The sequence below is a fragment of the Pristiophorus japonicus genome, chromosome 8, assembly GCF_044704955.1.
Source record: "Pristiophorus japonicus isolate sPriJap1 chromosome 8, sPriJap1.hap1, whole genome shotgun sequence".
Taxonomy (NCBI): Eukaryota; Metazoa; Chordata; class Chondrichthyes; family Pristiophoridae; genus Pristiophorus; species Pristiophorus japonicus.
In genome coordinates, this window is record NC_091984.1 from 36492606 (window position 1) to 36520474 (window position 27869).

The 27869-nt window shown below is 44.6% G+C and overlaps 1 protein-coding gene across 2 annotated transcripts in view; it reads left to right on the top strand.

The window, feature by feature from the left end:
* Window positions 1–27869, top strand: part of tie1 (tyrosine kinase with immunoglobulin-like and EGF-like domains 1) — a 135897-nt gene that overhangs the window by 64259 nt on the left and 43769 nt on the right. The window contains exons 5-12 of one of the 2 annotated variants that reach the window (XM_070886674.1): window positions 2062–2193; window positions 7857–7997; window positions 15670–15798; window positions 18541–18686; window positions 20524–20668; window positions 21466–21627; window positions 22921–23058; window positions 23805–24092. In XM_070886674.1, coding sequence (XP_070742775.1) covers window positions 2062–2193; window positions 7857–7997; window positions 15670–15798; window positions 18541–18686; window positions 20524–20668; window positions 21466–21627; window positions 22921–23058; window positions 23805–24092 — 1281 coding nt within the window. The remainder of the gene's footprint in view (window positions 1–2061; window positions 2194–7856; window positions 7998–15669; window positions 15799–18540; window positions 18687–20523; window positions 20669–21465; window positions 21628–22920; window positions 23059–23804; window positions 24093–27869) is intronic. The other variant, XM_070886675.1, reaches the window with a different exon arrangement.

Here is a 27869-nt window from a genome sequence, read left to right on the forward strand (position 1 = left end):
CCTGTCCAGCACTACCCCCCTAGTGACAGTGATTGTCTCAAGGTCCTCCCTTCCCACATTCGCGTGACCAGCAATTTTTGGCATGGTTTTTGTGTCTTCCACTGTGAAGACGGAAGCAAAATAATTGTTTAAGGTCTCAGCCATTTCCACATTTCCCATTATTAAATCCCCCTTCTCATCTTCTAAGGGACCAACATTTACTTTACTCTGTTTTGAAGACTGCAATGTTAAGTACATATAATTATACACAAATTGCACCTGCTTTGAACAGTGTTTTTACTTTTCCAATATCCACTCAAACTCATTTGCCTATCGTCGAACGCAAATCTTCCACGAACCAGTGCAATCGGGCAGCGTTTTAAAAAGTAATTTTTTTTAAAATTTGCTTTAATAAATATTCCATTGATATATTTAAACATAGAAACATAGAAACATAGAAAATAGGTGCAGGAGCAGGCCATTCAGCCCTTCTAGCCTGCACCGCCATTCAATGAGTTCATGGCTGAACATGAAACTTCAGTACCCCCTTCCTGCTTTCTCGCCATAACCCTTGATCCCCCGAGTAGTAAGGACTTCATCTAACTCCCTATTGAATATATTTAGTGAATTGGCCTCACCTACTTTCTGTGGTAGAGAATTCCACAGGTTCACCACTCTCTGGGTGAAGAAGTTTCTCCTCATCTCGGTCCTAAATGGCTTACCCCTTATCCTCAGACTGTGACCCCTGGTTCTGGACTTCCCCAACATTGGGAACATTCTTCCTGCATCTAACCTGTCTAAACCCATCAGAATTTTAAACGTTTCTATGAGGTCCCCTCTCATTCTTCTGAACTCCAGTGAATACAAGCCCAGTTGATCCAGTCTTTCTTGATAGGTCAGTCCCTCCATCCCGGGAATCAGTCTGGTGAATCTTCGCTGCACTCCCTCAATAGCAAGAATGTCCTTCCTCAAGTTAGGAGACCAAAACTGTACACAATACTCCAGGTGTGGCCTCACCAAGGCCCTGTACAACTGTAGCAACACCTCCCTGCCCCTGTATTCAAATCCCCTCGCTATGAAGGCCAACATGCCATTTGCTTTCTTAACCGCCTGCTGTACCTGCATGCCAACCTTCAATGACTGATGTACCATGACACCCAGGTCTCGTTGCACCTTCCCTTTTCCTAATCTGTCACTATTCAGATAATAGTCTGTCTCTCTGTTTTTACCACCAAAGTGGATAACCTCACATTTATCCACATTATACTTCATCTGCCATGCATTTGCCCACTCACCTAACCTAGTGGTAACTAGGTGCAGTTTGGTTAATACAGCTTGAAATGGCTTTATCACAAAAAAATAAGCATTTTAAATCACAGTGGCAATCCACCATCTGTGAGTAACCCGATTTTAAAGAATTGAAAATTGCTTTTTAACAAATATACAGAACTATATCCAAGTTATATTTGGGTACAGTGATTTGGTAAAAAAAAAATTTAAAATTAAATTATAACTGTCTATTATTGTCCTCGTGCCCAAACGAACCAGCTTAATATTAAGAGCCTCCTCAAAGGCCTGCAAACGAGCACAATTAGCGAAAACTCGCCATGGTGATTAATTTACCCCAGGGGCGTTGCCAGTTTTGTGGGCGGGGCCAGCTTCTAGCACGATGTTTTTTAAACTAGTGCGAAAGATCACGGAAACTCAAGTTGCGCTGAAGGTAATTGTGCAATCTTATGCACTAGTTACGCCGATTCCAGCCGAATTATGCTGAAAACACCAGCACAAAATGAGCGGAAACTCCAGGCAAGATATACATGAAGGGAATTCTTTGAATTAAAAGTTATTTGTTTTGTGAATTATACTCTAAATCTGTAAGTACAACAGGCAGAGAAAGGGAAACATGTTGCGTCCACAAGGTTAAAGGTTGAATAACAGTCTCGTTTATTGAGTGAAATGGAATTCTGAAATGTCATCAGGATTAATATCTGGAAAATCTTGCATGAGCATTGGCAGTGCTTGTCTGAGTAGTTACTGGATACTGATTTGATATTGTACTAATACCATTGTGTTATGTTATAGCTTGTCCTGGTAAGAAATGGGGTACAGCGTGCGATAGAGACTGCCCTGATTGTCTGAATGGGGGGATCTGTCATGAAGGTACTGGGGAATGTATCTGTGGACCAGGCTTTACCGGAGAAAACTGTGAAATTGGTGAGGAGTCACAATTATTAATATCGAGCCGATCGTGATTTTGTAAATCATGTATCCATATGGAATTGACATATCAACATTCATATTTAATGTGTATACCATTCTTCATATTAAATCCCTATACCCTGGTAAATCTGACCTGCTTAGTTGTAATGTTTAGTCCTGTGAGCCATCGAGCTACAAGCCACCTACAGCCCAAGAACTAAGACAGTGTTGCCCAATATGAATCGTTGACTAGCCACAGGTATGGCTACAGCAACACTGTTTTAGCCACGTGCACTCATTTCAGTAGAAAACGCCTTACACACAAAACAGGAAAATATACTTTGCATGTCTCTATTTACTTAACAAACATCTACCACCATTCAGTAACCAAGGAAATAAAGCACTCACAATGATCAAAAAAACACTTATGCTTTTCGTCTTAACATTTTAGCAACAGATGCACAAAAAGGTTAAAATACATACAAATTCCATACAAATGAGTACTGAGATCACACGCCCAATGGTGTTTATTAGTTATATGTTATTTACTAATGAAGAATACAATTTAACACATCTGGATTCTCATTTCACCACTAGCTAACATATCGGACAAAACTGAACTAAAAGGAAAAATGTCTTGTATTTATAAAGCGCCTTTAACGACCAACGGACGTCTCAAAAGCATTTTATAGTCAATGAAGTACATTTTGGAATGTAGTCACTGTTGTAATGTAGGAAATGCGGCAGCCAATTTGCGCACAGCAAGCTCCCACAAACAGCAATGTGATAATGACTAGATATTGTGTTTTAGGGATGTTGGTTGAAGGATAAATATTGGCCAGGACAATGGGGATAATTCCCCTAGTCTTCTTCGAAATAGTGCCATAGGATCTTTTATGTCCACCTGAGAGGGCAAACGGGGCCTCGATTTATCATTTCAACTGAAAGACGGCACCTCCGACAGTGCAGCACTCCCTCAGCACTGCACTGGAGTGTCATTCTAGATTTTTGTGCTCGAGTCCCTGGAATGGGACCTGAACCCACAACACTGGAACTAATATACCGTACATTATTGTTTTATAACCAACCTACCGCACACGACTGCCCTACAACCCAAACTATTACATACTAAATACCAATACCGCACAACATAACACAACAACAATTTACATAGTGCCTTTAATGTGGAAATAAGCATCCCAAGGTGCTTCACGGAGGTGTAAGAAAACAATGAATGCTGAGCCATTGAAGGAGATTGTAATGTATGCACCTGTGAGCATGCTCACAGGCTTGTGGGGCTGTTGCACTGTGAGTGGCTTAGCCAGTCACGTGATGTTCACAAGACTCAATAAAACCTCAGTTAATTGAGTCCCTGTTCTCCACGATGAGGCATGCAGTTGTGAGCTTAGTGGATGAACTGGTAGTGTTCAGTTTGATTGTTAAACCTTTGCTAATAAACCAGCTAGTTCTTTACAACAAATGTGTAGCTATGAATTCTATGAACCCATGAGGCAAGTACACTGCAGAGATATTAAGAAGGATGACAAAATGCTTGGTCAAAGAGATGGGTTTTAAGGAGGTGGAGGGCCGGAGAGGTTTAAGGAGAGATGTCCAGAATGTTGGCCCTGGATGGGTAAAAGCACAGCTGCCAATGGAGGGGCAAATAGAGGTGGGGTAGGGGGCAGGATACACAGGAGAACAATGTCAAAGGAATGGAGTGTTCTTTGGGGTGGCGGCATGGGGATCTTGTCGGGCTGGGGGAGGTTGGTGACAAAGCTAGAGAGAGGAATTTAACCATGAGGATAAAAAAAATTAAATCTGAGGTGTTGGGGAACAGGGAGCCAGTGTATGTCAGGGACAGGGAAAATAATTGAGTGGTATTTGGTGTAGAATATGATATAGGCAACAGAGTTTTGAATGAGCTGAAGTTTGAGAGGGGAAGATGGAAGGCCGGTCCCAAAAGCATTGACATCGTCAAGGCTGGAGGTGACTAAGGTATAAATGAAAGTTTCAGCAGCAAACTGAGGCAGGGCAGAGGCGAGTAATGTTATGGAGGTTTTAAACAGTCTATATCAACATGAGACATTGTCTAAGGAAGGGAATGGAATGGATGGCAAGGGTACACAGTTTGTAGGTAGGTCTGCAAATGATGGCTTTGGTTTTACCACTGTTTAGCTGGAGGGAATTGCAGCTCATCCAAGACTGGATGGTGGAATAACAGTCTGACAACATACAGGCAATGGAAGGTTCAAAGAGTGGTAGACAGATAGAGCTGGATGTTGTCAATATACAGGTGGAAGCTAATGCCATGTCTGCAGATGATGTTGTCATGGAATAGCATGTAGATGAGGAAGAGGAGAGGACTACAGCTAGGTCCTTGGGAGATTCCAGAGGTAACATTGCGTGGGCTGGAAAGGAAATCATTGCTGAAGATACTGTATCTACAGTCGGATAACTGGAACCAAGTAAGGGTCGGCCCACTGAGCTGGACTGTGGAGGAGAAGCATTAGAGAAGGATGGTGTGCTTGATTGTGTCAAAGGCTGCAGAGAGGTCGAGGAGGACGAGGAAGAATAATGCACCACAGTAACAGTCACACAGGATGTCATCTGTGGTTTTGATTAGTGTCATTTTGGGGCTGTGGCAGGGCAGAAACCTGACTGGAGAGATTCAAACATGGAGTTGCGGGATAGATGTGCCTGGACACATTCACAGACTTTGGAGAGGAAAATGAGGTTGGAGATGTATTGGTAGTTCGCAAGGATAGAAGGATTAAAGGTGGATTTTTTGAGATTGAAGGTGATAATGGTGGCTTTGAAAGGGAGGGGGACAATACCTAAAGATAGGGAACCATTTACAATATTGGCTCGCATGATCAGCAGTTAAATAGGAACATAGGAACAAGAGTGGATCATTTAGCCCCTCAAACCTATTCCACCATTCAGTGACATCATGGCTGATCTCTGACTTAATTCCATATACCCACCTTTGGTCCATATCCATTAATACCTTTGCTTAACAATAATCTATCAATCTCAGATTTAAAATTAGCAATTAATCTAGCATCAATTGCCATTTGCGTGTTCCAAACTTCTACCACCCTTTAATTATAGAAGTGTTTCCTAATTTCATTCTTGAAAAGTCTGTCTCTAATTTTTTTTAAATTTAGTCATTCATGGGATGTAGCATTGCTGGCAAGGCTGGCATTTATTGCCCATCCTAAATTGCCCTTGAGAAGGTGGTGGTGAGCCATCTTCTTGAACCACTGCAGTCTTTGTGGTGAATGTACTCCCACAGTGCTGACTGTTGTAGTGGTTTGGCACAACTGAGTGGCTTGCTAGTCCATTTCAGAGTATGGTTAAGAGCCTGGAGTCACATGTAAATCAGACCGGGTAAGGATGGCAGGTTTCCTTCCCTAAAGGACATTAGTGAACCAATTGGGTTTTTCTGACAATCGGGTAGTTTCATGGTCATGATTACTGATACTAGCTTTTTAATTCCAGATTTATTTACTTAACTGAATTTAAATTCCCCAGCTGCCATGGTGGGATTTGAACTTATGTCTCTGGATTATTATTTCAGGTCTTTGGATTTCTAGTCCAGTAACATAACCACTATGCTACCATACCCCTATGCCCCTAGTCCTAGAATCCTGAACCAGTGGAAATACTTTCTCTTTATCTACCTTTTCTGTTCAGCTTAATATCTTGAAAACTTCAATCAGATCACCCCTTAGCCTTCTAAATTCTAGGGAATACAACCCTGATTTGTGTAATCTCTCCTCATAATTTAACCCTTGGAGTCGGGTATCATTCTGGTAAACCTACGCTGTACTCCCTCCAAGGCCAAAATATTCTTCCTAAGGTGTGGTGCTCAGAACTGCTCACAGTACTCCAGGGGTTGTCGAACCAGTGTTTTGTATATCTACAGCAAAACTTCTACCCCTTATATTCTAGTCCTCTAGATACAAAGGCCAGCATTCCATTAGCCTGTTTGATTATTTTCTGATCCTGTTCATGACATTTTAATGATCTATGTACCTGGAGCCCCAAGTCTCTTTGGACAGCACTGTTTTTAGCTTTTCACCATTTAGAAAGTACCCTGTTCTATCATTTTTAGGTCCAAAGTGGATGACCTCACATTTGCTAACATTGAAATCCATTTGTCACAGTTTTGCCCATTCACTTAATCTATCGATATCCCTTTATAATTTTATGCTTTCATCTACACTGCCTACAATGCCCCCTATCTTTGTGTCATGGGTAAATTTGGATATATGACTTTCTATGCCATCATCCAAGTCATTAATAAATACAGTGAATAGTTGAGGCCCCTACACAGATCCCTGCGGGACATCACTAGCCACATCTTGCCAATTTGAGTACCTACCCATTATCCTTACTGCCTGACTCCTGCCGCTCAGCCAATTTCCTAACCAAGTCAGTAATTTGCCTTCAATTCCGTGGGCTTCTACCTTAGTTAACAGTCTTTTATGTGGGAATTTATGAAATGCCTTCTGGAAGGCCATATAAATAACATACATAGACATTCCCCTGTCCACTACTTTAGTCACCTCTTCAAAAAATTCAATCAGATTTGTCAGGCATGACCTACCTTTCACAAATCCATGCTGGCTCTCTCTGATCAACTGGACATTTTTGAGGTGTTCAGTCACCCTATAATTAATTATAATATCTAGTAATTTTCCGACAACAGGTGTTAGGCAATTAATCTATAATTCACTTGTTTCCCTCTCTCGCCATTCATAACAAACGGAGTGACATGCAAAATTTTCGAATTTAAAGAAGCAGTTCTTCAATCGAGAGAACTTTGGAAGATTATAGTTAGGGCATCTGTAATGTGTTCACCTGGTTCCTTTAACACCCTTGGATGGAAACCATCTGGTCCTGGGGATTTGTCACTCTTTAGTCCCATTATTTTTTTTATTACTGTTATTTTACTTAGGTTAATTTTATTGAGTTCTTGTCCCTGATTCAAAATTAATTTAGCAGGAATGAGGGCAAGGGAATAAGAGATGGGTCTCATGGGCAAGGTGAGCTTGGCAAGGGCACGAGGGGAGATGGGAGAGAAACTAGGTAGATGCACTAGGACGGGAGGAGCCTTGGGTGGGTGGAGGACATTTGGCTTGGTGGAAAAGGGAAATGGAGGGAAGCCACAGAAGCAGCTGAACAATGGACCTCAGTTTTAGTGACAAATAAGTCCATAGGATCCTCACACTTGTTAAAGTGGAGGGTGGAGTGGGCAAGGGAGAGGGGTGTAAGGAGATGGTTGTCAATGGATTAATGAAGTTGAGTTATCTTTGATCTTCAGGTTGATCCTGGAATAATGTGCAGTTTTGGCAGAGGAGAGTGAATCTGTGCTCCAGTCAGATCTGACAATGACTAGACCAGTTGTGTGCCAGATATGGTCAAGTCTGCATTGCTAGAGGTTGAGGGAGTGAATACGTGGGCCATATCAGGGGGAATGACCAGGGTGGGAGAGTGTAAATGTTTTGTTGGGGCAAAGAGCATCAAAGGTTGGGATGAGGGAGTGGTTGAACAAATCAACATCTGCAGAAATATTGTGGTCAATGCTTTTAAAAATAATCAGCTCTCATATATTTGATGAACAATGTCTGTAAAAGTTTCAGAATCTTAACAGATTATTATCTTATTTTTAGTCTGTGAGAGAGGAAAATTTGGTCGCAATTGCCAGGAAGAATGTAAATACCACAGGAGCTGCAGTGGATACAGATTCTGTCTGCCTGATCCCTATGGGTGCTCCTGTGCCACAGGTTGGCAAGGGAAGAAGTGCAGTGAAGGTACGTATATAAAACAATATTCACTTTATAGAGCTGTCTTGAAGTCTTGTTATGTAGAGGACCAAACTAAAATTACGATGAAATGTTATGCTTGTGATCAAGGAATGTGTAACAGTGAAGCGCTGGGACTGGGTAATTGCATCATAAGAATGCTTTCAGACAACAAGCTCTGAGTCTGAGTGGTGCTATTACACTTGGCACTAATCTTGTTTTGTCCCCAGAACACCAAAGGGATGACTTTCCCTTTTTCTTGACCTTCTAACCAGAGAACTGAGTGTTCCCCAGGGGCAAAGGTCAGGAAAGCTTACTCTCAAAACGCATGGCTTTGGTGTTGAAAGACCCAATGAAGAATCTATAATCTATCATACAGCAGAAATCTGCTGCTACAAATACCATCTGTGCCGATGCAAAATAAATCATGACACAGAATGTTTCATTGTCCGAATTCTCTAGAAAGGCACCATGCCTGAAGAGAAAAGGTTAGCGAAAGCCAAAAATTCATTCAATATAGAGTTTAATATGAATGATGGCGACACATTCAGTCAGGAACACGGCAGTCCCCTGCCCACTATCCAAGCCAAACCTCATCAATAAGTCTAGCAAATAAATACTTGGCACCTTCCATGCTTAAACACGACACTACAGTAGGAATAAACGGGTCTTTTTCGGGGTGGAGGGCAGTGACTAGTGGGGTACCACAGGGATCGGTGCTTGGGCCCCAGCTATTCACAATATATATATAAATGATTTGGATGAGGGAACCAAATGTAATATTTCCAAGCTTACTGACGACACAAAACTAGGTAGGATTGTGAGTTGTGAGGAGGATGCAAAGATGCTGCAAGGCAATTTAGATAGGTTGATTAAGTGGGCAAACACATGGCAGATGCAGTATAACGTGGATAAATGTGAAGTTATCCACTTTGGTAGGAAAAACATAAAGACAAAGTATTAGTTAAATGGTGATGGCTTGGGAAATGTCAATGTACAAAGGACCTGGTGTCCTTGTACACAAGTCATTGAAAGCAAACATTCAGGTGCAGCAAGCAGTTAGGAAGGCAAATGGTATGTTGGCCTTCATTGCAAGAGGATTTGAATACAGGAGCAAGGATGTCTTACTACAGTTATACAGGGCCATGGTGAGACCACACCTGGAATATTGTATGCAGTTTTGGTCTCCTTACCTAAGAAAGGATAAACTTGCCATAGAGGGAGTGCAGCGAAGGTTCGCCAGACTGATTCCTGGGATGGCAGGACTGTCGTATGAGGAGAGATTGGGTCGACTGGGCCTGTATTCGCTGGAGTTTAGAAGAATGAGAGGGGATCTCATTGAAACGTATAAAATTCTGACGGGGTTGGACAGACAGGATGTGGGGAGGATGTTTCCCCTGGCTGGGAAGTCTAGAACAAGGGGTCACATACAGGGTAGGAAATTTAGGACCGAGATGAGGAGAAATGTTTTCACTCAGAGGATGGTGAACCTGTGGAATTCTCTACCACAGAAGGCTGTGGAGGCCAAGTCACTGAATATATTTAAGAAGACGATGAATAGATTTCTAGACACAAAAAGCATTAAGGGGTATGGGGAAAAAGCGGGAATATTGGGCCCAAGTTTCCACATGATTTGCACCTGATTTTTAGGAGCAACTGGTGGAGAATGGACTATCTTAGAAATCGCAATTCTCCACATTTATTTTTCTGCAGTTCTAGTCAGATAGAACAGTTCTACTTTGGAACAGAATTTTTTCTTCAAAAGGGGGTGTGTCCGGCTACTGACGCCTGATTTGAAAGTTTCCACAGTGAAAATGTACTCCAAACTAAAGTAGAATGGAGCAAGTGAAGATTTTTGTAGAACTGAAAAAACCTGTTCTACACATTAAAAAATCAGGCGCAGGTTACAAATCAGGCGTCTAGAACGAGGTGGGGGGCGAAGGGAAGTCATTAAATTCTACAATAAATCCTTATTTATACTTCTACAATTATTATACAAATAAATCCAACCTGAATAAACATTTATAAGCCAAGAAAAGATTAAATTAACCATCTTCCTACCTGTGTGAAAGTGCTTCAGCCAGGAAGAATGCTGCAGCAAGCGTCACAAAACGAGGCAGCCATTACCGAATGCGGGCGGGAGGGAACCGACCGAACGCGGGGGGGGGGGGGGGAGCCGACCGAACACGGGGGGGGGGGGCGGGGAGGGAGGGAGCCGACCGAACGCGGAGGGGGGGGGGAGCCGACCGAACATGGGGGGGGGGGCGGGGAGGGAGGGAGCCGACCGAACGCGGGGGGGGGGGGGGGGAGCCGGAACGCGGGGGGGGGGGGGGAGCCGACCGAACGCGGGGGGGGGGGGGGGGAGCCGACCGAACGCGGGGGGGGGGGGGGAGCCGACCGAACACGGGGGGGGGGGGCGGGGAGGGAGGGAGCCGACCGAACGCGGAGGGGGGGGGGAGCCGACCGAACATGGGGGGGGGGGGCGGGGAGGGAGGGAGCCGACCGAACGCGGGGGGGGGGGGGGAGCCGACCGAACGCGGGGGGGGGGGGAGCCGACCGAACGCGGAGTGGGGGGGGAAAGAGAGAAGGCTGCAGGAAGCCTCAGAAATTGAGGAGCCATTTCCCGACGGCAAAAGGGGGAGGTCGTCGGGAAACGGCTGGCTCAACATTCCGAGGCTTCCTGCACCCTTCTCACTGCTGCAAGAAGCCTCAGTGCTGATGTGCTGATGGCAATGTACTTTTATAAAAAAATGTTCAAAAACTAAACAGCTACAAAGAACTACAAAAATGGTCGAGTGCCAATGTTTTTTTCACACTGCGCGTGCGCGAGCGCTCCAACGCGCACGCGCAGCGTTGCCAGCAGGAAAAAAACTAATTTAAATAGTACCGAGCCCCTCCCACTTACAAAATCGGCGCGAGTGTAGGCTCCGCCCCCCTGGGCGCCGCGCCAGGCAGACAAGGAGCTGCAAAGCGCTCGAGAATCGCGAGTTTTTTTTTAGGCGCCGTTTCGTGTGGAAACTTGGGCCCATTATGTTGAGAGAGAGGATCAGCCATGATTATATTGAATGGCGGTGCAGGCTCAAAGGGCCAAATGGCCTACTACTGCTCCTATTTTCTATGTTTCTATGTGTTGTGAGGAAAATAATTCATTTTCAATCTAGTTGCGAGGCCAACTTACTCATCTTCAGTAGATTTCTCAGGCCCAGACTATTAATTTCCCTCCTAAGCCACAGGGGGCTGGTGGGAAAGAGTTACTCCGGTCATTAAGTGCAGCAATACAGTAACTGCATTGAAAAATAATATATTAACTATGTCTCTACAACCATAGCAATTTTTCCTTGAATATAAGTACAAATCTCCCTTGGCCCATCAGAATGGAAAGGCTCCATAGAGTCCTGAGTTCACTCAGGAACATGTTTCTAATTCAACTGCCTCAAATTCTTCTGCAATTTTCCTCTTTGCACAGGAAGGAACAATCTTCCTTTGTCACTACCCTGAACAAATTCAAACATAACAGGAAAAAAGCTGCATTTATAGGAATGCCTTTCACGTCCTCAAGACATCCCAAACCATTTGTGGTCGATGTATTATTTTTAGGGGGAGAAATTCACCTGGTTTGCATCTTTGTTAGTGAACATCCCTGGTGGTTTAACACTTACCGCCTCACTGTCTTGTGCCCCATTGATTGTGACGGCATCCGGTAAACACGCCCTATTAGTGTCCCGGATATGATACTTGCTACCATCCTCTGCAGCATCGCCAGGAATCGATAACGGCAGCTGCAGGAAGCGTTATCATCCCTGCTGGCCGCTTGGGGGTGGGGGGCTATATTTAAAGGCAGGGGTGGTCAGGTAGGGCAACATTTATTTCTCTCCCCAGTCTGGTGCCTCCTGATTTCTTTTGACACCGCAATTCCTCAGCCCTGCACCCCCTTAGAGAGCTCGGGGCTGTTATGCACGTAGCGCAGGTTCCGTGGCCCCACAGAGACAGCCTGAAGAGCGATTTAACCCATCATTGGCCCTTCCCTTTAAGCGAGGGATGGCTAATTATTTTGGAGTTTTGCTTATCTTGGGGCTCAGAGTGTAGGTGTATGGAGCTTTCTCTGGTGAATCTGATAGCTGGCACGCGGCCTGTGGCAGGAGCTTGCCTGATCCATTTCTTTCTTGTAGACACTCTGAGCCCCAAGGTAATCAAGCGAAACTCCAAAATAATTATCCATCCCTGCATCTCTGTCATTTAACTTGATCCACTTTCCTTCACAAACAAAAAAGCACCCCTCCCACCATCATTGAGTTTCATGGAACACACCAGTTTGCCACCAATGACAGCTGGTTGCTGTACATTCCACTCTCCAATCCACTCACCAGCGCCTTACATAGATAGATAAGCAATGCAATGGGATGTGGGGCCATCCAGTTACTTTTCAGCTATATATTTCTGGGGGTAGAATGCTATGTTTCAAGTTTTATTTCTGACTTGGTGACCGCTTCTAAAATGTTCACTGCGATCCGCCTCTGAGTCTCTCATGCAGGGCTGAGCAAAATGCCATCGGTTTAGCTGCCTGCTCCAGGTAACATCTCGCTGTTTCGCTCAGCTAGCGAAGGGATAACTATTCAAGGATTCAGAGGCTGAATATCATATAATGAGTGGAAGCTGTTGTATTGTTTACTGCATTCAGCCTCTGAGTGCCCGTTCGTTCAGTCTCTGAGTGTCCGTTTGTTCAGTCTCTGAGTGTCCATTCATTCAGCCTCTGAGTGCCCGTTCGTTCAGTCTCTGAATGTCCGTTCGCTCAGTCTCTGATTGCCCGTTCGTTCAGTCTCTGAATGCCCGTTCGTTCAGTCTCTGAATGCCCGTTCGCTCAGCCTCTGAATGTCCGTTCGCTCAGCCTCTGATTGCCCGTTCGTTCAGTCTCTGAATGCCCGTTCGTTCAGTCTCTGAGTGTCCGTTCGCTCAGCCTCTGATTGCCCGTTCGTTCAGCCTCTGATTGCCCGTTCGTTCAGTCTCTGAGTGTCCGTTCGTTCAGTCTCTGAATGTCCGTTCGCTCAGTCTCTGAGTGTCCGTTCGTTCAGTCTCTGAATGTCCGTTCGCTCAGTCTCTGAATGTCCGTTCGCTCAGTCTCTGAATGTCCGTTCGCTCAGTCTCTGAGTGTCCGTTCGTTCAGTCTCTGAGTGTCCGTTCATTCAGTCTCTGAATGTCCGTTCGCTCAGTCTCTGAGTGTCCGTTCGCTCAGCCTCTGATTGCCCGTTCGCTCAGTCTCTGATTGCCCGTTCGTTCAGTCTCTGATTGCCCGTTCGTTCAGCCTCTGATTGCCCGTTCGTTCAGCCTCTGATTGCCCGTTCATTCAGTCTCTGATTGCCCGTTCGCTCAGCCTCTGATTGCCCGTTCGTTCAGTCTCTGATTGCCCGTTCGTTCAGTCTCTGATTGCCCGTTCGTTCAGTCTCTGATTGCCCGTTCGTTCAGTCTCTGATTGCCCGTTCGTTCAGTCTCTGATTGCCCGTTCGTTCAGTCTCTGATTGCCCGTTCGTTCAGTCTCTGATTGCCCGTTCGTTCAGTCTCTGATTGCCCGTTCGTTCAGTCTCTGATTGCCCGTTCGTTCAGTCTCTGATTGTCCGTTCGTTCAGTCTCTGATTACCCGTTCGCTCAGCCTCTGATTGCCCGTTCGCTCAGTCTCTGATTGTCCGTTCGTTCAGTCTCTGATTGTCCGTTCGTTCAGTCTCTGATTGCCCGTTCGTTCAGTCTCTGATTGCCCGTTCGTTCAGTCTCTGATTGTCCGTTCGTTCAGTCTCTGATTGCCCGTTCGTTCAGTCTCTGATTGTCCGTTCGTTCAGTCTCTGATTGCCCGTTCGCTCAGTCTCTGATTGCCCGTTCGCTCAGCCTCTGATTGCCCGTTCGTTCAGTCTCTGATTGCCCGTTCGTTCAGTCTCTGATTGCCCGTTCGTTCAGTCTCTGAGTGTCCGTTCGTTCAGTCTCTGAATGTCCGTTCGCTCAGTCTCTGAGTGTCCGTTCGTTCAGTCTCTGAATGTCCGTTCGCTCAGTCTCTGAGTGTCCGTTCGCTCAGTCTCTGATTGCCCGTTCGCTCAGTCTCTGAGTGTCCGTTCGCTCAGTCTCTGATTGCCCGTTCGTTCAGTCTCTGATTGCCCGTTCGTTCAGCCTCTGATTGCCCGTTCGCTCAGCCTCTGATTGCCCGTTCATTCAGTCTCTGATTGCCCATTCGCTCAGCCTCTGATTGCCCGTTCGTTCAGTCTCTGATTGCCCGTTCGTTCAGTCTCTGATTGCCCGTTCGTTCAGTCTCTGATTGTCCGTTCGTTCAGTCTCTGATTGCCCGTTCGTTCAGTCTCTGAGTGTCCGTTCGCTCAGTCTCTGATTGCCCGTTCGTTCAGTCTCTGAGTGTCCGTTCGCTCAGCCTCTGATTGCCTGTTCGTTCAGCCTCTGATTGCCCGTTCGTTCAGTCTCTGAGTGTCCGTTCGTTCAGTCTCTGAATGTCCGTTCGCTCAGTCTCTGAGTGTCCGTTCGCTCAGCCTCTGATTGCCCGTTCGTTCAGTCTCTGATTGCCCGTTCGCTCAGCCTCTGATTGCCCGTTCGTTCAGTCTCTGATTGCCCGTTCGTTCAGTCTCTGATTGTCCGTTCGTTCAGTCTCTGATTGCCCGTTCGCTCAGCCTCTGATTGTCCGTTCGCTCAGTCTGATTGCCCGTTCGCTCAGTCTCTGATTGCCCGTTCGCTCAGCCTCTGATTGCCCGTTCGCTCAGTCTCTGAGTGTCCGTTCGCTCAGCCTCTGATTGCCCGTTCGCTCAGTCTCTGATTGCCCGTTCGCTCAGCCTCTGATTGCCCGTTCGCTCAGTCTCTGATTGCCCGTTCGTTCAGTCTCTGAATGTCCGTTCGTTCAGTCTCCGAGTGTCCGTTCGCTCAGCCTCTGATTGCCTGTTCGTTCAGCCTCTGATTGCCCGTTCGTTCAGTCTCTGAGTGTCCGTTCGTTCAGTCTCTGAATGTCCGTTCGCTCAGTCTCTGAGTGTCCGTTCGCTCAGCCTCTGATTGCCCGCTCGTTCAGTCTCCGAGTGTCCGTTCGTTCAGTCTCTGAATGTCCGTTCGCTCAGTCTCTGAGTGTCCGTTCGCTCAGCCTCTGATTGCCCGTTCGCTCAGCCTCTGATTGCCCGTTCGCTCAGCCTCTGATTGCCCGTTCGTTCAGTCTCTGAATGTCCGTTCGCTGCCAAACATAAAAACAGCAGTTTAGCGCGTTGTCACTCAGTACCTTGTTGTCTCACCCAGCTGGCCAGTTAAATAATATCTGTTTGGGTGTTCAAATGCTGAGCATTTTAAACAGCTTTTAAACAGTTAACTTTCTTCAGCCTTTGCAGAAAAATGTACAGGTTCCCAGCAGTCCTTTTTCTGGTAAATTTATTTGAGTGATCGTTGGAGTAGCCCATTGCTGAAATTGCCATAATTAAATTCACAATTCTAATGTTCAAATTCATAAAGAAAGTGCAAGTACACAACAGGATTCCTACCTATTGCATCATGTCCTAGCAGTTGCATGTTATCCTAAAATAAACAACTACCTATGTGTTTTCCACAATGTGCTGTGTGTTGTCCCACATAAAATCACTGACCCAGTGATTATGGTTTAAGTCATCTAACTATGTTATTGTTTGGTGTCGATTGCTACCTGATTAAATTATGTTCACAGACTGTAGCCCTGACACCTATGGACCAGAATGTAGGCTGAAGTGTCACTGTCAAAATGGAGCATCATGTGATCGATTCCATGGCTGCAAATGCCCAGTGGGATGGCACGGCCAGTACTGTGAGAAATCAGGTACCAGACAGCGTGATTTCACATGTGTGTGTGCATGTGTGTATGAGTGGGTGTGTGTGTGTGTGTGCAGTATGTGAGCGTTTGTGTGTGGCGTGTGTGTGAGTGTATGTGTAAGTGTGTGCGGTGTGTATGTGTGTGGCATGTGTGTACAATGTGAGCGTGGCATTTGTGCGCCATTTGTGCAGTGTGTACGGTGTGTATGTAGCATGAGTCTGGCATGTATGTGGTGTGTGTGTGTGTATGTGCGCATAGAAAAATAGAAACATAGAAGTTTACAATGCAGAAGGAGGCCATTTCGGCCTATCGTGTCCACACCGGTCGACAAAGAGCCACACGGCTCTTGGTCAGCAGCCCTAAAGGTTACATATAAACCCATGAACAATGACAGAAAGGCAAAGAGCACCCAGCCCAACCAGTCCGCCTCACCACAACTGCGACTCCCCTTATACTAAAACATTCTACACTCCACCCCAACCGGAGCCATGCGATCAGCTGCAAGAGGATAAAAACAGATAAAAACCCAGGCCAATTTAGTGAGAAAAAACCTGACCTGAGTGTGCCAGACACTGGGTTCAAAATTGGAACTAACTTCCCTCACCTTAATGAGTACAAAACATCACCAAGAATAAAAATCTTTAGTTAGTAGATAGTGGCTGTGTTGGCTTGTTATATTGCTTATGACGCTGAACACTGTAATATTTGTGGGAATGATGATGGTGTCAGTGATCAGAGTTGATGATGTGTTTTATTTTTAATACACTTATTGTCATCCTACCCTCCCTTTCTGAAGGTCTCAGTTTTTGCTGCGGTGTGGTCCATTAATACTATTTGCCCTCAGGTACCTGGCCCAAGTGGCCATTTTACATTGGGGAGCCTTGACACCGAGTGGCGGCAGGCCGTTCAACCATGGAAGGAATCACAGACCAAACCCGATCCCCTCCTCTTGCATTTCCAGCAGGAGAGTTATCAGGAACAGGGACCATCGCTGCCTTCCCTCCTCTGTAACCCAGAGGCACTGAGCCAAGTTTCATGCTCCCTCTGCCACCTGGGTGAGAGCAGGATGCACCAAAGATAAAACTTGGGACCTTCCTGGTCGTATGGCCCAGCCATTCCCGAGATAAATCCACTGGGCCACCAGGAAGCTGGATATTCAGGTGTTGATTGTTGAGGTGTAGGTGGCTGTTATGAAAAAAATAATGTTAATTGTCATAAAGATCTCGTGAAATTGCTGATGAAGATGGGCCGTGGAGATTTTTCTCATGGTCTTAGATGGGGTATTTGCAGGGGCAAAAGTTGATTACTGTGTTCTGCTGATTACTGTTGTTGAGATTACTTATCCTGTTGGTCTTTCAAACAATCATGATTGAGTGCAAACCAATATGGTGGGTATATTGTATGTATTAGGACAGAATATAACACACTAGTTATACAGCAAAAACATGCGACCATGAAAAGTAGCTGGTACTGACCCGATTGGACAGACTGCTGGCATGCGTGAACGGCTCTCCTTGATCCTCTCTCTTCCTGAAGTGCCTAAGAGTGTTAGACCAAAGCCAGCATTAACTCCACCTTTAGGAGTCCTTACTTCACCGTCTTTTCGGGTCTTGCTTTTATTCTCTCTTTAAGGGTGGGCCTGGGGTAAAATAATGGACAGGACCATTTAACCTATAGAGGTTCCTCTTAAAACTAGGTGTCTAATGGCATGCCGAGTTCTTTGTCTAAGCCATTGGAAAAAGGGTCAACCGTCCTGTTATCTCCCACCTGATAGGGGTCTTCTCTTAACCATTAGACATGCTTTCTGTTCTTGACCAATCATGGCCTTACAGCATGTTGAGGACTGTCCTCCCAAGGGTAGAGTCTCTCATACCCATTTTCAAGGAAAACAAAACTTATACAATTCCAGTAAAGCATAACTTATACATTAACCCCTTGTCTCGCGCTCCAATATAATCATTTAAACACAGTGTTATTCACGTCGCAGTTTCATTCGCATAACCATATATCTTTCAGCTACCCCTAATTTCTCACATGGATTTAGGATATGAATTCTTTGTGGTGGTGGTGGTTGTGATAATGGCAGATCAGTTGCTGAAGTTGGGTACAGTAGCCGAGTGGTTATGTTACTGAAATAGCAATCCAGAGTCCTTGGACTAACAATTCAGTAGAAGGTGAGTTCAAATCCCACTGTGATGATCTAATAATTTCAATTCAGTTCTTTTGAAATCTGGAAATAAAAATCTGGTATCAGTAAAAGTGCCCCTGAATTTGCTGGATTGACCTTAAAAACCCATATGTCCTTTAGCGAAGGAAACCTGACCTTACTTCTTACCCGGTCTGTCCTATATGTGACTCCAGTCCCAAATCATCGTGGTTGACTCTTAATTGCCTTAGGAAGTGCCCTAGCAAGTCATTCAGTTGTATCAAACCGCTCAGCAGTTCATGAAGAAGGCCCACTACCATCATCATCTCAAGGCAACAAGGGTTGGTCAATCAATGCCGCCCTTGCCAGTGACTCCTGTATCCCGAGAATGAATAATAAAAGAAAAAGGTTGTGATAGTGTTGGAGGCAGAGATGTTGGTTCTTGGAGTGGTATGGGGATTTTGGAGATGCTGATAACATAAACAGAGATGGTCTCCACAATATTGTATTGTCTACTTAATAAAATATTCAGTACCTATTAAGTAATACAGTAATATATTTAGTCACATTTAGTAATATATCGTGGATTTGTTTCTCTTAAGATCACATCCCTAAGATAGTGGACACCTTTACAGAAGTTGAACTGAACCTTAATTCAAGTTCGGTGATGACCTGCTCTGCCTCAGCAAAACCCCTGCCCACCAACAGTGACATTCAACTCCGCAAATCTAATGGAGAAATTCTAAAGGTGAGTCTCCCAAGGGATTATTTCTCTAACTTGCAGGTGTTGCACACTTGAATTGCGCTTCAGAACTCGAAGTACAGGCCAAAAGATTGTTACTCATAACCTTTTTTATTTATCTGATCAACGATTAAGGACATTATTCCAAACTTTTGCCTTTAGCAGGAATTCCTACATCCATACTATTACACAGAATTACATAGAACTTTACAGCACAGAAACACGCCACTCAGCCCAACAGGTCTATGTTGGTCTTTATGCTCCACACTAGCTTCCTCCCACCTTTGTCTCACCCTAGCAACATGCCTATGACCTTATAGAGATATGTGACAGTAGTATGATCACAGGAAGAGAAGCAAGAGCTACAGACACAGCAACATGATCGTAGGGAAGAGGGCTGTGTTCTGTAAAAACACCAAATGATCCTGGGGGAAATTGTTCCGGAGGTTTTGGGTACGCTGTCCCAGCAATGCCATGCCCGCGACCCCTCACCATCTCGCGCCATTCCCTTAATGCCCCGCGGGGAAAATTGTCCCATATGCCACGAGGCTGTTGCAGACAGATGTCAATCTTAAAGACTCGGAGGCCTTTAGCGCCGACTCTTGGGTCAACCCGATAATGGCAGCCCTTGCATCGACTGGGCCGCCATCATGAGCCCGGCAGTCCAGTTTTGCATGTCGGGCTGCTGGCCCAGTCTCACACCTCCCTGGTGGCCCAGTGGCGGCCACCAAAGGGCCTGCAGAGTGCGCAGAGGCCCTCCCCTTTAATGGAAGGGGAGTGGTGTTGTAACTCTACTTGGCCACATAGTGCTGGCCTGCTCCGCACGGCGCTGGACTCAGCTGTAACTGTAAACGTAGCTGTAACTTCCTTTGAAGGGCGTACGGCCCAACTCCAAGTCGGGGATGAGACTTCCGGGCTGGGCACAGGACGTCCCGGCCCCAGAAGGTTACCACCCCCAATCTGGGCGAGGGGCAATTTCTAGCCCGCAGAGTTGGGTGCCATCAGTGTACATGTGGAAGCTGAATCCATGTTTGTGGATAATGTCAGCAAGGGGCAGCAGATGAGGTCGAAATGGGGGTCAAAGATGGATCCCTGGGGAACTCCCGAGGTGTTGTTGAGGGAGTGGCAAGCCATTGTTCAAGAAGCTCTGCCTACAATTATATAGACAAGAGTGGAATCAAGCAAGGGCTGACCCAAGCTGTACAACAGAGGAGAGGCATTGGAGCAAGATGGTGTGATTGTCTTTTACAGTACCTGTTCCTTTAATGATGTTGCTTCCTTTAAGGGCTGATATTCCTGGGCCTGTACACAATTGTGCATCTCCAGATGTGTTCAAAGTCTACCCTTAGTGGTGCAGGTATGTGGTCGATAACGTGCTCCTGGGTCACCATCATTGTTTTCCCCAGCTTATCACCAGGATGTACATCACTCGGGTCCAGGCAGGAAGTTCTCTAAAGACGATGCCTTTCCCCTGCTCAGGGCCTCCCCCTGCAGCGAAACAATGAAATAGGAAACACAGTGAGTTAGTGATTGAACATCTGCCCATTACTCCGTGGTGCTGTGTGTCCTCTAATTAAGTAGCCAGAGTCCACAGCAACACAGATTGATCCTGGTCTATTGCATGCAGTGAGTTTGAGGGGTTATTCTCATCGCATGTAAGGAATATGGACTATGTAACTGTATGGAATTCCTTATTATTTTGTAGCATAAGGATTAATTACCATGTTATTGCGTGGAGGTCCATTTTCTGCCGCAGACACATGGTCAGTATGAATGACCATGCTAGCATATTGTCAGAAATTATCTGAAATGAATTGCAATATATTTTGTATTTTCATCTCAGCCAACCAAATCCATTATGCAAGGGGATGTAACCACTTCAGAATTCAAATTACCACTGATCAGTTCACGGGATGGAGGTGTATGGGAGTGTGGAGTCAGTACATCCACCGGCACTGACTCAAGGAGGTTCAAAGTCATTGTAAAAGGTAGGAGACTCCAAAAGCTTAATCCTTTGGGCCTCGCCATTCATGTTTTAGCTGATATATGGAGTCTTTTAACATGCAGCATCATTATTGTACACATGGTGTTGCCAATTTCAACAAATTCCACAGCTCCTGTAACTTGCTGTTTAATTTTCATTGTTGGCCCCCGCCAGCACAGCGTATGATGCATTGGAGAACGCAGCTTACAGTCCTGTCAGGCACAATCGCTCTCCATTTGTGAGTGGCACTGAGGAGGAATGGGTGCTGTAAACAGTGAGGAGCCCCTCTTTCTTTTTAATACTTTGTGATTTTATTTTCTCGAGATTTACAATGGATGAAAAGTAGCTGAATTGCTTGAGTTTAAGAGGTGATTAAATGGAAGGGTGCCACAGCTGTGTAATTATTCTTGTCAATGTGCAAATTAACACACAAATCCTTGAATGACAAAAGAAAAATAGAAGAAAAGCAGCGAGTGGAATCTCTGTCCCTGAACTCTCAATCTTACCTGATCGATGAGCTGAAACTCTCTTCCATCCGATGGTCTGAATTGGAATGAGTTTAATCATACTGAACATAAATCTTAATGGAAGTTTGAAATTATACTTCGCTGACCAACATGAGATTACCATCTTCTTTCCCTAATTGGGTATCTTTTTCTAAATCTCTCTTGAGCAACTGATAGGCATTGCCGAACAACTATACGTGGATTTGTCTTCTCTCAACATTTTTTTGGTTGCGCAATGGGTCATCAGTTAGTTTTTTTTTCTTATTTAAAAATCAAACACTAATTGTTGTTCCAGCACCTCCGACCCCAGTAAGCATACCAGAGGTCCTGGAAAAGAAAAGCAAGCAGCTAAAAGTAAGGCCAAACAGTGAGAAATTTACTGGAGATGGACCAGTGAAATCGGTTAAACTCCTCTACAAGCCAAGGGACAGTGAGGCACAATGGTCTTCAATAGTCGGTAAGTCATAGCAAAGAAATGACTCATTTCACTGATAACAGAACAGTAAGGGATAGAAGGTTATATTAATCTTTGAGAACTTTATGTTGGCCCAGAAATTACTTGCGGATGCTTCCCACGGGCAGATGCCTCCGACCTGAAAAATTTCTACGAATTTACCTGGTGGTCCCGGAGGTACGGAGACTTCTGATCCTGGGCCTCTATGCGAAGGCCTGCATAGAGGCCCACATATTCCAGGGACTTAAGCGCTTCGTACGCGTCCCTGCTTTTATCAGTCGTAAGAATTTCAAGAGCATTCGTTGGGCAGAAGTTGGGCAAATAGCCCAACTCTCTGCCCGCTAAGGTCCGTTTCTTCCACCTGCTTGCGATCTGTCAAGAGGATTGCTTCGCATGCCTAAACCCGGAACTTGCGGGGACCCTACGGGCGTGTGCGCATCTCGTATGCGCCCGTAGGAGCCACGAATTCAAGGCCCCTAAATTAAGAGAGTAGAATTCTCGCAAGACTATTTTCACTCGACTTAAAGACCAATTGACGGGTATTAGCAGAGCAAACACTTGATAGGAGTGCCCTCTAGAGGACTGCTTCAGTTTTGCAGTTAGCTCTTTCCTTAACAGTTGCTGGGACCGAGTATCCTCTTTCTGGTGCTAGTTGTGGCTAAAAGTTTAAGAGATGGTGCAAAATCTGCCTGAGTGGTGATATGATAAAATGACTCTAACTTCCTAGATCAGTTCATTTATATATTTATTCATAGACACAGATATACACTGAGGCAAGTGTAGGGAGCATGCAAGCAATGCAAGAGAACATTCGTGTATAAGTGAAATTTAAAGGAGTGGGGACAATTGGAGCCGCCTCATGCACTAAACCTGTCAAAGTCTGGTCACTTCTGGCTGCAGATGTGGCTTTGCAGGTATTGGCAGGTGGTTACGGGGCCTCTCTCCTGCTGCCCAACCTGCCCAGCACCTTTCCAGCAATCCTCCGCTTCTTCCTAGTGCAGATGGGTATTCCCCTTGAGGAAACCCAGTGATGTCAGTAATGGTGCTGGGCGCATTCTTGTGCATTATTCAGTGTTGGTGGTCGTACATAGGTTGTGTGTTGATTGAGTGGAATCCTTTGTACTCCTATTTGTACAATTTACTTCTATGTTGCAACAGACTGCAGATTGGCAATAGATAGTAATGTAATGTGACTACCAAGACAAAAGTTTCCAAATGACACTGCTACAGATTGGTTAATGGAACTTAATAGCATCTTTGCTTAAATTAAGAAATGTTTTGTCTGCATTATTTCAGTTGATAATAATGAGCCAATCACACTGATGAATTTGAAGCCTTCAACGAGTTATCTGGTTCAAGTACAACTCACTCGCCCAGGAGAGGGAGGAGAGGGTCCCCCAGGTCAATATGCTATCTTAGAAACAGATTGCACCGGTAATTACCTGAAGGTTTTTAGATTTGTTTGACTGTTTAATGGTGTCTGTTGCTAATCTATCTCACAAAATCAAATATCTCAATGCCAACTCTTATATATGTACAGTATACGGTAGCTCAAGCAGATAGATGTAGAACGCTGTAAGAGCGTTTTATGCCCGGAACTAACCCTTGCACATGTACGGGCCTATATTCCAACTGCATTCTCTTGGTACAGAGCCTTACCTGCCAGAAACACCTTGGGTATTCGACCCAATACAGTATAGACAGAATAAAAGGGAATAAGTCACTGATGTATAATACCGTCTAGCTCATATCTTAGTGTCAGCTCCTGAACATGTTGCATACTAGCAAGGTAATAATTTGCTTGTGTAGTATAATATGGCTTGTGGATATCTTCGTGCCAACTCCTGTCCATATGTAACAGGAATAAAGCTGTATGCCCACCTCAGCAAAGTAGAAAATATTTAAGATTGTTAGTGATAAAGACAGTGGTATTGATTAGTCTATAATCACTAATGGGTACAGCAGCCATTTAACTAGCATGTCTCCTATAGAGGTAATGTCACATTTCCATATGATGTATGTATTAATGTCAGCTTTTTGCATAGTTTGTACTGTACATCTCACATAAATGTTCTTGCTATCTATCCATTGGCACTATACCATCCTGGTTTGTTCATTCTTACATCTCATCTTTCCAGTTATAAAATGCACCAGAACTTCATTTCTTTGCCTTTATTCAGAACCCACCACGGTGGCAAAGATTGATCGCGTCTTGGTCGAGGGCAGGGACACCATCTCCGTCAGCTGGAATATTTCCAAAGATCACGAGACCGGAAGTGGGTTTGTCGTCCAAGTCACTTGCCCTGGGAGTTCCATGAAGAAAGAGGTTGCAGTGCAGCCCCTCTCAGTGCGGTCCACACAGATAACCAATCTGGAACCTGGAAATACATATATGGTGGCTGTCAGGCTGTTCCATTGTGGCAGTCTGGGGCCACTGTCTGACTCAGTCATGGTGCAAGTGGATGGAGGTAATCTGGAACATTGGACAGCTATTTAGTTTTTCCATAAAGTTAAACCTGACAAAACAGGGAGGGATTTCTGGTTGCTTTTAACCAGCCAGAATTGAGATCCACAGCATTCTATACAAAAGTTTTTAAAAAGCATTAGTGTGGCATGATGGTATAGAGGCACCGAATGAAAGCCTAGCACCTGCTTACCATGAGGAAGGGAGGAATCAGACGAATGGTCATTACTAGACTATTCTCACACATTTCTTAGTTTTGCTTTTATTTTTGTGCTTATTAAGGTGTTAGTGCTCGGGAAATGGAAATCATTCCCAGTGTTGGCATCAAACTCTCCCAGGTCAGATATAACACAGCCAAATGCAGATTGAGATTGCTAATTATTGATGAATAAGGTTAGTTTTATGTTGTGGGCTCATACCCACAGGTGCTACATTGTGACTGTTCAAACTTGTTTCACATAGACCAGCAAGTCTTTCATCTCATCAGCAAGAGTTGGACTTAAACCGAGTGTCTAACCCACTGCGTTACTCACTTCCCCACCCAAATTTTGTAACATGCATGTTACTCTATCTAGGAGGATCACCTGTGCCATTGCATCAGTTGCCAATTTCTTGTGTTGCAGACAAATTTGTCAAGTGCCTGCTCCATGGTCCTGTCTCCAACAATGCAGTTGAGAGATTTACTTGTAAATTCAGGAGTCTGGAACTGACACTGCTGATCTGGGAGGCTTGTAAGGTATAGAGACAACAACCTGAAAACTGGGCAGTACACACACACCTGGGATGAGCAGAATGAAAGCAAAGTTAAAATATAAAATGAAATTATTACAATTATGGAATTTGTGCAGTGAACATTTTCAACATTTTCAAGACCTAGTTTAGGATGTTCTTACATAAGAACATAACATAAGAATTAGGAACAGGAGTAGGCCATCTAGCCCCTCGAGCCTGCTCCGCCATTCAAAAAGATCATGGCTGATCTGGCCGTGGACTCAACTCCACTTACCCGCCCGCTCCCCATAACCCTCAATTCCCTTATTGGTTAAAAATCTATCTATTTGTGATTTGAATACATTCAATGAGCTAGCCTCAACTGCTTCTTTGGGCAGAGAATTCCACAGATTCACAACCCTCTGGGAGAAGAAATTCCTTTTCAACTCGGTTTTAAATTGGCTCCCCCGTATTTTGAGGCTGTGCCCCCTAGTTCTAGTCTCCCCGACCAATGGAAACAACCTCTCTGCCTCTATCTTGTCTATCCCTTTCATTATTTTAAATGTTTCTATAAGATCACCCCTCATCCTTCTGAACTCCAACGAGTAAAGACCCAGCCTACTCAATCTATTATCATAAGGTAACCCCCTCATCTCCGGAATCAGCCTAGTGAATTGTCTCTGTACCCCCTCCAAAGCTAGTATATCCTTCCTTAAGTAAGGTGACCAAAACTGCACGCAGTACTTCAGATGCGGCCTCACCAATACCCTGTACAGTTGCAGCAGGATCTCCCTGCTTTTGTACTCCATTCCTCTCGCAATGAAGGCCAACATTCCATTCGCCTTCCTGATTACCTGCTGCACCTGCAAACTAACCTTTTGGGATTCATGCACAAGGACTCAAAAGAGTTTCAAAATTTTCTCAAAAGAGTTTCATGCACAAGGACCCCCAGGTCCCTCTGCACCGCAGCATGTTGTAATTTCTCCCCATTCAAATAATATTCCCTTTTACTGTTTTTTTTTCGCAAGGTGGATGACCTCACATTTTCCGACATTGTATTCCATCTGCCAAACCTTAGCCCATTCGCTTAACCGATCTAAATCTCTTTGCAGCCTCTCTGTGTCCTCTACACAATCTGCTTTCCCACTAATCTTTATGTCATCTGCAAATTTTGTTACACTACATTCTGTCCCCTCTTCGAGGTCATCTATGTATATTGTAAACAGTTGTGGTCCCAGCACCGATCCCTGTGACACACCACTAACCACCGATTTCCAACCCGAAAAGGACCCATTTATTCCGACTCTCTGCTTTCTGTTAGCCAGCTAATTCTCGATCCATTTTAATACATTTCCTCTGACTCCGCGTACCTCTATCTTCTGCAGTAACCTTTTGTGCGGCACCTTATCGAATGCCTTTTGGAAATCTAAATGCACCACATCCATCGGTACACCTCTATCCACCATGCTCGTTATACCCTCAAAGAATTCCAGTAAATTAGTTAAACATGATTTCCCCTTCATGAATCCATGTTGCGTCTGCTTGATTGCACTATTCCTATCTAGATGTCCCACTATTTCTTCCTTAATGATAGCTTCAAGCATTTTCCCCACTATAGATGTTAAACTAACCGGCCTATAGTTACCTGGCTTTTGTCTGCCCCCTTTTTTAAACAGAGGTGTTACATTAGCTGCTTTCCAATCCGCTGGTAGATTATAATGAATGCATCTGCTATAACTTCCGCCATCTCTTTTAATACCCTGGGATGCATTTCATCCAGACCAGGGGACTTGTCTACCTTGAGTCCCATTAGCCTGTCCAGCACTACCCCCCTAGTGATAGTGATTATCTCAAGGTCCTCCCTTCCCACATTCCTGTGACCAGCAATTTTTGGCATGGTTTTTGTGTCTTCCACTGTGAAGACCGAAGCAAAATAATTGTTTAAGGTCTCAGCTATTTTCACATTTCCCATTATTAAATCCCCCTTCTCATCTTCTAAGGGACCAACATTTACTTTAGTCACTCTTTTCCGTTTTATATATCGGTAAAAGCTTTTACTATCTGTTTTTATGTTTTGCGCAAGTTTACTTTCGTAATCTATCTTTCCTTTCTTTATTGCTTTCTTTGTCATTCTTTGCTGTCGTTTAAAATTTTCCCACTCTTCTAGTTTCCCACTAACCTTGGCCACCTTATACGCATTGGTTTTTAATTTGATACTCTCCTTTATTTCCTTGGTTATCCACGGCTGGTTATCCCTTCTTTAACCGCCCTTCTTTTTCACTGGAATATATTTTTGTTGAGCATTATGAAAGAGTTCCTTAAAAGTCCTCCACTGTTCCTCAATTGTGCCATCGTTTAGTCTGTGTTCCCAGTCTACTTTAGCCAACTCTGCCCTCATCCCACTGTAATCCCCTTTGTTTAAGCATAGTACGCTCCTTTGAGACACTACTTCCTCACCCTCAATCTGTATTACAAATTCAACCATACTGTGATCACTCATTCCAAGAGGATCTTTTACTAGGAGATCGTTTATTATTCCTGTCTCATTACACAGGACCAGATCTAAGATAGTTTGCTCCCTTGTAGGTTCTGTAACATACTGTTCTAAGAAACAATCCCGTATGCATTCTATGAATTCCTCCTCAAGGCTACCCCGTGTGATTTGATTTGACCAATCGATATGTAGGTTAAAATCCCCCATGATTTCTGCCATTCCTTTTTCACATGCCTCCATTATTCCCTTGATTATTGTCCGCCCACCGTGAAGTTATTATTTGGGGGCCTATAAACTACGCCCACCAGTGACTTTTTCCCCTTACTATCTCTAATCTCCACCCACAATGATTCAACATTTTGATCATTAGAGCCAATATCATCTCTCACAACTGCCCTGATCTCATCCTTTATTAACAGAGCTACCCCACCTCCTTTCCCTTCTTGTCTATCTTTCTGAATTCTTGCACATCAACACTGTACCCTCGTGATTTCCACTGATATTTTCTTTTCATACCATACGTAAATTCAGCATACCAGTGGCAAAAATAATTTTGCATACCTGCTTGTCCCTTTA